Here is a 9,787-nt window from a genome sequence, read left to right as displayed (position 1 = left end):
TGGTATACGGAGAGGTCGCTGACGGAGATCTCGCTGGGCAGTCTGCTCATCCTGGTGGTGATCCGCACCATCCAGTTCAACATGACGCGGACCAGGGTGGGTTCCTAGTCGCCAGCCTCAGGTTCCGTTCTGGGTGGAGATCAATTTGTGGCACCTGCGTGTCTTCTAGGACAAATACCTTCACACCAACTGTCTGGCCGCTCTCGCCAACATGTCGGCCCAGTTCCGCTGTCTGCACCAGTACGCCGCGCAGCGCATCATCAGGTGAGGACGGGTGTGGATGGGCGAGTCGGGCGAGTCGGGCCTCCTCTGGCTTTCTTTGAGGGGAGAATATCACTTTTATTTTATTTTAATCTTAATTCGTATTTGTGTTGCTTTCTTTGCCTGCTGGACATTTATGTAATGGTTTGAAAGAGAAACAAGAGCTTGACCTTTATATTTGTCTGTGTCCTCCTGCGGGGGGGGGGTCCGTGTGCTTTATTCTCACACGCCGTCCACGGGGATTATTTGTGACTCATCCCCAGACGTTCAGCAGAATTACACGCCTTTAAATTAAAGTTCTCACATGAGAATGTCTGAACGATGCAGCCGTTAGCGAGGAGCGCGGCAGGCAGAAGACGGCGTCCGTTCAGTGCGTGGATAGAGACCACCTTCAGTGTGTGTCGCTACTACCGCCTCACATCCGACGTGTGGACGTCCTCCGTCTGCCGCGGCCTCTGGAGCATGAAGTACAGCGTGCCGACAGATGAGGGGCGGAGCTCTGAGGCGAGCTTTCTACTGTCAGAGTCCTCAAATAGATGAAATATCATTTCACTAATAAAGGAATCTTTAGCAGTTGATAGGACTTTGTGAAAGATGATTTGGGAGCGTCTCGTCTGGGGGGGGGGGGGGGCGTTTGATGTCAATAATAGTTCATCTGCAGACCGAACGTTTGGCGTCACATGAGGACAAACCGTCTTCACAGGCGCTCCAATAAGGAATAATTTCCTTTAATCTAATTCCGGTTGACTTTAAATTGGATTTATCTTTTCATAAGGCTGAAGCTATTTCTGCTTCCGTTCGTCCCGTGATGTTGGCATCAGCCGCCGTCGGCCAATCTCCGTCCTCCTCCACCAGCTCAGATTATAAAGTCGAACAAGAAGGTTCATCGTCAGAGGCTCCTGTGGAGTCGGCGTGTTTCCGCCTGATGGACGTGATGCAGCCTGAACGATGCGTTCAGCGAGCAGGAACATCAACTCGTGTCTGATGATGATGATGGTGACTACACGATGAGGCTAAACTGACGGGAATGCTCGTGGGACTTTTCTTTGTCCAAATGTCTGTGGGGCGGGGCCAGAAGCGGTTCCTGAGAATCCTGGGTACGGTTTATTTGCAGGAAGCACATCCTGCTTCCGCGGTCGGGCGGACCGGTCGTGGCGTCTTCCTCCTCCTCCTCCTGCCTCGTTCCTCCCTCGGCCGGGCCCGTGCCGTCCAAAAATGATTCACATTTGAGGCACGATGTGCGTCCTCGGCGATGACTAACGAAGTCTCAGGTGACTGGTCCGTGTGCTTTATTCTCACACGCCGTCCACGGGGATTATTTGTGACTCATCCCCAGACGTTCAGCAGAATTACACGCCTTCAAATTAAAGTTCTCACATGAGAATGTCTGAACGATGCAGCCGTTAGCGAGGAGCGCGGCAGGCAGAAGACGGCGTCCGTTCAGTGCGTGGATAGAGACCACCTTCAGTGTGTGTCGCTACTACCGCCTCACATCCGACGTGTGGACGTCCTCCGTCTGCCGCGGCCTCTGGAGCATGAAGTACAGCGTGCCGACAGATGAGGGGCGGAGCTCTGAGGCGAGCTTTCTACAGTCAGAGTTTAATTTATTCTCCACTTTTATGCTTTACTGGCTGACAAATGAAACATTTAGCAGCCTGTGGTGAGAGAGGCCAGACCTGAAAGACGATCACGGCGTTGTCATGAACGCATTCGGACAACAATGATCAAGTAATAAATTAGAAACAGGACCGGAGGACTGTGTGTGTCTGATGGTGTATTAGCTAATTGAGGTGCGTTGCTAGGCGGCACGGTGGTTTAGTGGTTAGCGGTGTCGCCTCACAGCGAGAGGGTTGGCATGTTCTCCCCGGGTTTGACGGTTGCCTCCCACCTCCAAAAACACGCGATGCGCTGGCGACGCGTCCGAGGTGTCCTCCGCCCGTCGCCCATGGCGAGCTGCGTCGCTCACCCGTCTCCCCCTGTTCTTTCTCCTGCAGCTTATTTGCTCTGCTTTCTAAAAAGCACAACAAGGTTCTGGAGCAGGCGACCCAGTCCCTGAGAGGCCGGCGGGGGGACAGCAGCGCTCTGCCGGACTACGTGAGTAACACGCAGGCTCGGTTCGGTTCTTCCACTCGCACCACCACGAACCGGCAGGAGCGGCGTGTGGGCGTGTCCATCCTCCGGGGCTGCTTTTATTCATCCTCGCCGCTCAACAACAAGCGCTTTCACCCTCGGTCGAATCTCCTCGACTCGCTCAAGGACACGAGGCAGATTTCCTTTGGGAGTTTTACAAGGATCTTCTTTTCCAGCCTGGCGTCTGACATCACGTCTGGGTCACGGACGTGAAGGCGGAGCCGGCCAACCGCTATTAGCCTTGAGCTTAGGCGACACTGACGTGCACGTGACATCGGTTCCCATGTCGACGGCGAGCAGTCAGAGCGCAGCTTCATCGGCATCTGTCGATGAAGAGGAAAGTCTTAGCGCTGATTGGACGGCCGAGGTTCATCGTAGCGTTTCCCGAATGATGTCAGAGCGTTTGATGATGGAGATGATTCAGAGTAAGGAGCTGGAACCAGGAACTCCTCCTCCTCCTCCTCCTCCTCCTCCTCCTCCTCCTCCGTAGTTAAACGGTCTGCTCTGCTGTTATTCACAATAAACTCTCACCCAAACTCTGGAAGGGAGGACTTTAGGCAACTGTGGGGAAAGATAAAAACAAAGGACATGGGGAGGAGACGAACAATAGGACAGGCGATGGCCTTGGAGGGGGGGGGGGGGCAGGGTTGTGATTTATTAGAGTCTGGCTCTGCAGAGAGAGCTAACGTTTGTTTAATAAGGGATCGCCCTGGACATGTAATTGCTCTTCATGAGGAAGAGGAGGATGCGAAGCAACAAATGCTCCGAGCCGTGGGTTAAAGCCTCCTCCTTCCTCGCCATCTCCGACGTCCCGCCTCCGGCCTGTGTGTCCCACAGACACCCCCTCATCCTCGCATGTGTTGGAGCTGCCGCGTCTGGTTAGTATCAAAGCAGCAGGAGTGAAGGGTTAGGGCCCCTTCGGCCCCAGGGGGGGGGGGGGGCACGCTTGCTCTCTGCACCTCTGATTGCAGATGTTTTTCTTGGTCTTTGAGAAATGTGCAGTGACATGCACTGAGCGCACGCACACACACACACTGTTTATGCTCCCAGGCAGCGACACTGCTAATGCTACTTCTGTGCCTCTTAGTCTGTTTACTGTTGCACACGCACACACACGCACACACACACACACACACGCACACAGACCACCCTGTCCATGTGTTTATGTGCACTGGTTGAGTCGATCTCTGATCTGGTGTTAATAGCGGGGCAGACGCAGGCATCGGCTTCGGAGATGCTAAACATCGTGTTTATGTTTATTATCAGGCCCTCCTGGAATTCCCTCTTTTGGAAAATTCAGCTTTCCACTAGTGGGGATGCGGCTCATTGATAAATATAATGTAAATCACACGTTTAAAGTTCTCCTCTGTTGGATTTTATGCTCGTCTTGGTTTTTAAATCGATGCTTGTGCCGCAGATTAAATTATTATATTCCCTTCATGAACGTAATGAAGACGGGAATAAAACTGAGGAGGAATATTTCCTGTTTTTCCATGAAATTTTCCACAACAACCACCAAATGCTGAAGTGCTGCCTTTTGCTTTTTTGGATTTACAAATTTATTTATTTTTCTTCTGTTTCCATGGTTACACGTTGGTCTCCTTCTGATGGTTGGGTTCATTTCTGGACAGCATCTCAAATACTAATCAATATTTTTCAACGCAACAAACTGTTCCTGAAGTGGTGCTATTTTGTGCTTGTATTTTTGTCATCGCCATGGTTACCAGTTGAATTTAGGCTCAGGCTGAGTGGGATTCGTGTCAGATGAGGGTTTCGTAAATCAAACGGCTTTGAGCATTTCCTCGTGAAACTTTCTGCACTAATCTCCCGTGGACTGGAGAGGTCCCCTTTGATGTTTCTGGAATTTTTAAGCTTTTTCCGGTTGTGCCATTAACAGGAGTCGTGGATAACAGTCAGCATGAAAAACATCCTCCTTTCTTCGTCAGTTGCAGGTTTGCATTTTGAATCCATGTCCGGCTCATGACTCGTAAATAGTGATATAGAATCAATAATGGCGCTCACTGATGACTCGGCTGTATCCGATGCAGATCTCTGGTTGTTATAGGACCGGTGACAGACATGAGCGTTTAAGTATTCCTGCATTCCTGCGTCTTAAACATTTCTCCATCCTTTTCCTTCCTCTCATCTCTCTCTCTCTTCTGACGCCCGAGATGAGGTTTTCCTCGCGGCCTCCTCCTGGCTCCTCCTTGGAGGAGGATCTCCAGGATTGTTAGCCGACTCTTCTCCGTTTCTGAGGTTGTTAAATTGGGCCGTTTCCTCCCCTGATCTTATGTTGATTTCCGTCCCGTCTGCTTCCCTCTATAGGAGTTGATTGAATGGAGTTGAGCGCTACGGAGTCGTGTCGTATTTCCTTTAGTTTGGGATGTAGAGCTAATCACCCTGCGGGGAACAGCCAGAGGGTGGAGACGAGGAGGACAGGAAGCAGGAACTGCTCCATAGCAAACAGCAAGGTTAGCTTCAGTAGCTCTGAAGCCCACGGCTCACTTTCCAGTGACGTCCCAATCAAAAAGAAATTCATTTAAACATTAATCACAACTAATGATTAGGCGTCTGTGGATCCATCGCATCCACTTCAGCAAACGTTTGTTAAACGTTTCATTCTGTTTAACTTCAATTTGAATGATTCCTGCTTTGATGACTTTCCAGAGGATCCAAGCTGCCCCGGTGTGAGCTGGTTTCAGTGGTTTTGGTGGCACACGGGCCTTCAGACCAGTTTGTCTGAAGTGACAGGCTGTCGTCGACGAGTCCCAGTAAATAAATAAAGCTGTGGTTTTCACCTGAACGTAATGAACCAGCGTCTCGCCAGTCTGCGGCGGCTTTGTTGTCAAAGGTTAGCGTGGAATAAAGGCTTTTATAACGAGGCAGCGACTCAGACTCATGACACTCGTATATTTCACGATGTGAAGTCTGCTTGAGCTCGTCTCATTAAGTCGGCGGCCCGCTGAGCGCCGACGCGCTGACCGACCATCCCTCTGGCCTCCGCTGTTCTCGCCTGCTGAGGGAAGACGTGGCGAGGCTTCGTTGTTAGTTTAGCGCTTAGCCTCGTACCTCGTCTCCTCCGTCTCCCTGTGTTTGTTCTCAGGCAGTAGGAGGGACACCCAGCGGGCAACAGGTGCTCTGGGGTCCCAATGATTGTCTTCTTCCATATGGTAATTGGGGCGGCCCCGCTGGGCCTGGTCGAGGGAGGCACAGCGAGACGGCGCAGCTAGCAGCGGGTAAATTAGCAGTGGCGTCGCCGTTTGAACTGAACAGGGACCCAGCGCCGACGGGCCCCTCCTGAACCGATCCAGAACACATGGCTGAGTGACTTGTCCTCCTCTTCCTCATTTCGGGTACCTCTTTTCTTCCCAGTTGCACTGACCGGAATAATTCTCTCGTGGGTGCGGCCTCCGCCTCTTCATGTGCCGTCTGCGTTTATCTCCGTGCGCTGGTGTTTGTCGCTTCTTTCTTAATACGTCTGCTTTGCCTGCCCTGCAACAGCCTGCAGCGAGCGGCGGGGCCAGCCAGGGAATCACTAAGCTATTGGTTTAATGATGCCAGCTCCTACTTTGCAGGGATTTACTTGTCTGTGTCTCTAAACACCCAACACACACACGCACACACACACACTTCCAGAAAAACCCAGACGCAAACACGGATCGTGTAAAACGCCGCCGCCGCCCTGCTTCACCCGTTTCATCCGTACGCCATCATTTTCCTCATCAGACAGATGGCAAAGGTCAAGCATGGCTGCAGACGTGACACATTTGAAGCATGATGTTTAAGTGTGAGTAGCAAAATCAGACGGATGGAAAAGCTTTCACGCACGCACACACGCACGCACACACACACTCAGGCTTCCTGTGTAAATGGTGAAACAAGTCAAATGGGGCAGGATCATTGAGACTTAATTATACAGCTCGTGTCTGAGGCCTGTGTTTTCCTGGGTGGAGAGAAAACGTTCAATGGCAGCACGAGCGGTCGGGACTAAATGACAATGCAGGATGCTGGAAAATAACACATGACTGGAAAGGATGGAGCACAAAGGAGGAGGAGGAGGAGGAGGAGGAGGAGGGAAGGAAAACCCGAAGGGGAGCCGGGCGTAATGGCTTCATGCAGTCACATAAACCATGTCAGGAGTTTCCGGTCTGGCGGGTACATTTTTGGGGGAGGACAGATTGGTGAAGTGGCAGGGGCGGAGCCCGTGTCTGTAAATCCCGTCTGGGTTCCCAGTAGAGCTCGGACCTCTTAATCTCATCCACTTGGCGAACATGCGCAGGGCGAGGCAGACGTCTCGCTCGCCTGTTTTCATGTGACCTGAATTCCCCAGCGTGGCATTTTTTTTTCCTCTGCCAGGCTAATCTAATTAAGATGGGTGCAGAGCTGGAGAACAAATACTCGGCATCCGTTACTCCCACTCTGCTTTCCTCTCCTCTTTCTCATCACATTCGCTTCTCCCCTCTGTCTTTCTCTGCGCCTCCATTTCTGTCTCTTTCTTCCTCCCTCTGCCTCCCACTCAGTCGTCTCCCGTATCTGTCCCTGCCTTCTGTCTAATTATGGCCTGCCACAGCAGAGCAGAGAGGAGCAGGTCTAGCCAGGCGGTGGAGTCGAGCCCCGAGAGCCAGATGGATCATCAATCCTCATTGCAGCAGCGCTCTAGTCTTCCACACGCCTCCATCCAGCAGGAAATCAGCGCCATGCGTCTGTGTGGCGAGCAGAAGCTAGAACCTTATCTCCTTGTCTAATTTTAGGTGGTGGTGGGGGTGGGGGGGGGGGGGGGGGGTGACCCCACACAGCACGCAAAATGATTTCTAAGATAAGGGCTTGCCTCCAAAGCAGGGCGTGGAAAATGGAATATAAATTGCTGCAACATGAAGTCGTGTTTCAGACGAATTGCCCAGACTGGAGCAGGAATCTCATCTCCAATCGTCCTTCCTCTTCACCGCATCTTCTTTCCTCCTTCCTCTTGACACCATTGTTTAACAGTCCTCTCGCTCTTGTCACCCGGATCTCCGCGGCGTTCCCAGTAATGCGTTAAGCTATGTGTGTGAAAGCATGCGAGGAGATACCAGAGGGAGCGCCGACATCTTCTGAGCCGCAGTCGGGCATGCTAACGGGAAACGTCCCAGGAAATGAATGTCTGTTTAAAAAGACTCGCTCCAGCGCTCTGCACTCGGAAGCAAGACGAGATTGTCCATTGTTGGACACAATAGTCCTTTGTTAAATGTCCAAACATGTCAAAAGAATATAAATATAAACTATTGCTGGTTTATTCTCAGCTAGATGCGAGTAAACCTCCATTTAGAAACGCTTCTCCCTCCATTCCTAATCTCACTGACCCGGGATCAGGACTGAACCGGGTCAGGGAGTCCAGTTTGCCATGTGGACGTCTTTAAGCTCATCTGCTTTCACTGATCTTGGCTCTATTCTTAGTCCGCATCTTCGTCGCCGCGTCTTCTTGGCTCCTTTCTGCCCCACGCCGTTAGCTTTCAACAGCTAATGCTACGTTTTTAAGACCCTCGCCTAAATGATTCACCTCCCACGCTCTCTCCCGTTTCCTTTCGGTGCCACCATGGAGCAAGACGTGGGACGTCACCTGGCGTCAGTCTGTCCCCACAGAGACGTTATTAGTCCAGTAAATAAAGTACAGTGTCCGATAGCATCTCTGTTCCTCCGCCCAAAGCTCCAGATTGTATTTACTGTCTGCTCACATTTTCTCATTCAGGTTAGAAATCATTTTGTGGAACGACCAAAAGTCCTGAAGTGAATGAAACGAACTTAAACCCTGATGGTGCCGTTTTTTAGTCGTGACTTTGTGCAACAACATTTCAACGTCGAGCTGTTCCTCAGACGTCTTCGCCGGATCCTTCACTTCCTGGCAAGATCCGACCAATCAGGCCTCGTTCTGAGCGACCGACCTGCGTGACTCGCGTCTTTGGGTTTGGGTTAAATTTAGATGCAGGAATTCAGAGGGAAAAAATACAGAACTGTCTCGTCCCCTGTCGTCCCCTCACCCCCGTCCTCCGGTCACTAGGAGGAAACGTAGTGCGACACCACCTGATCTGTGGCTCGCCGGGTCACCCATCTGTCACTGCCCCCCCAGACCCGGGCTGACAACTTGGGAACATCTTTCCTTCCTCCTTTCTTCCACCTGTCAGATCTGGGGGGGGGGGGGGGGGGGGGCGCGGCAATCAGGAAGCAATGATTTTAAAAAGCATTCAAAGTGAAACCAGCCCAGCGGCAGACCCATTAACCTTTGCATCCTCCTCCTCCCCCAGGCCCAGGACCTGAATGTGATCGAGGAGGTGATCCGAATGATGCTGGAAATCATCAACTCGTGCTTGTGCAGCTCCCTCCATCACAACCCCAACCTGGTGTACGCCCTCCTCTACAAGAGGGAGCTGTTTGAGCAGTTCAGGACGCACCCGTCCTTCCAGGACATCATGCATGCAAAAAAAACCCACAAACACCAATGTTTGCCTCATTGCATGACTTTATGTCAAATATGTCATATGGAAATGTGATGCAAGTTGGCTGCACAACTGTAACAGATGATGGAAAGCTGGATTTATCCCACCAGGCCCTGTTGCCTACCTACAGGCAACAGAAATGTCCAGAGGATCCTGACTTGGCACATCACTCTATTAACACATTGATGCCCTTTACAAAGACTTACCAATGCGAGACTTGGTCTTCAGCTCTAGGATGAAGACAAAGTACAGGAAAAGGCTATGTGTGGAAAACAATCGAAGAATGAAACGGTCTCCAGTGCAACCCACATCGCAGCTTTATGTGAGCCCATTCAAGCACATCCTTCTCATTAATCTGCTGTGAGGTTAGGCATTATGTGTTCAACTTTAATTTGCCCAGTTTACATCCTGCAGCAAAATGCTCTGCTGCCAACTTCTTCTCCAACTGCAATGTTTGTGTGTACAGTGGGTAAACAGTGGTTCAAAAACAGTTTGAAATCCAAATAGGAAGCAGGATTTATTGTTTATTCTGTGTCACATATTTACATGCTATGTTTGTTGTGTTTATTTGTACGTGTGTATGTGTGTGTGTGTGTGTCTGTTTGCGCGTGTGGACATGGTTGTTAAAAGTTTGGGAATAACTGTTTTGGGGATTTTCATGCATAAAGCATATGTAAAAACCCAGCTCTATGATTTATAGTAATGTATTAGCCAGTTGATTTATTGATCAGAAATGGCTCTGTAAGATTAATTGCATACTATCAGTGAATACTAGTAGCAGTTCTATTACTTTTACACAGATACAAAGCTACGTTTCACACTTTGTCCATAACCTTCTAAGAAGTTGTGTCCCAGCTGTGTCGTCACCAATCAAAATTCAAGTCACTTGCTTCCTGTTAACGTGTTCCAATGAATCCGCCTCAGGC

The 9,787-nt window shown here is 50.7% G+C and overlaps 1 protein-coding gene across 1 annotated transcript; it reads left to right on the top strand.

Annotated features, from left to right (window-relative positions):
* Positions 1-46: 46 nt before the first annotated feature.
* Positions 47-8,840, top strand: LOC137917292 (dymeclin-like; the record flags this gene model as incomplete). The annotated part of the gene is made up of 4 exons (XM_068760104.1): positions 47-96; positions 170-264; positions 2,256-2,355; positions 8,670-8,840. Coding segments are annotated over exons 1-4 (381 nt in total), but the record flags the coding sequence as incomplete, so codon positions are not given.
* Between the last annotated feature and the right edge of the window lie 947 nt (positions 8,841-9,787).

This window comes from Brachionichthys hirsutus, unplaced genomic scaffold (genome assembly GCF_040956055.1).
Source record: "Brachionichthys hirsutus isolate HB-005 unplaced genomic scaffold, CSIRO-AGI_Bhir_v1 contig_629, whole genome shotgun sequence".
Taxonomy (NCBI): domain Eukaryota; kingdom Metazoa; phylum Chordata; class Actinopteri; order Lophiiformes; family Brachionichthyidae; genus Brachionichthys; species Brachionichthys hirsutus.
The sequence above is the reverse complement of the archived record's forward strand: the minus strand, read 5'-3'. Positions and strand labels throughout refer to the sequence as shown.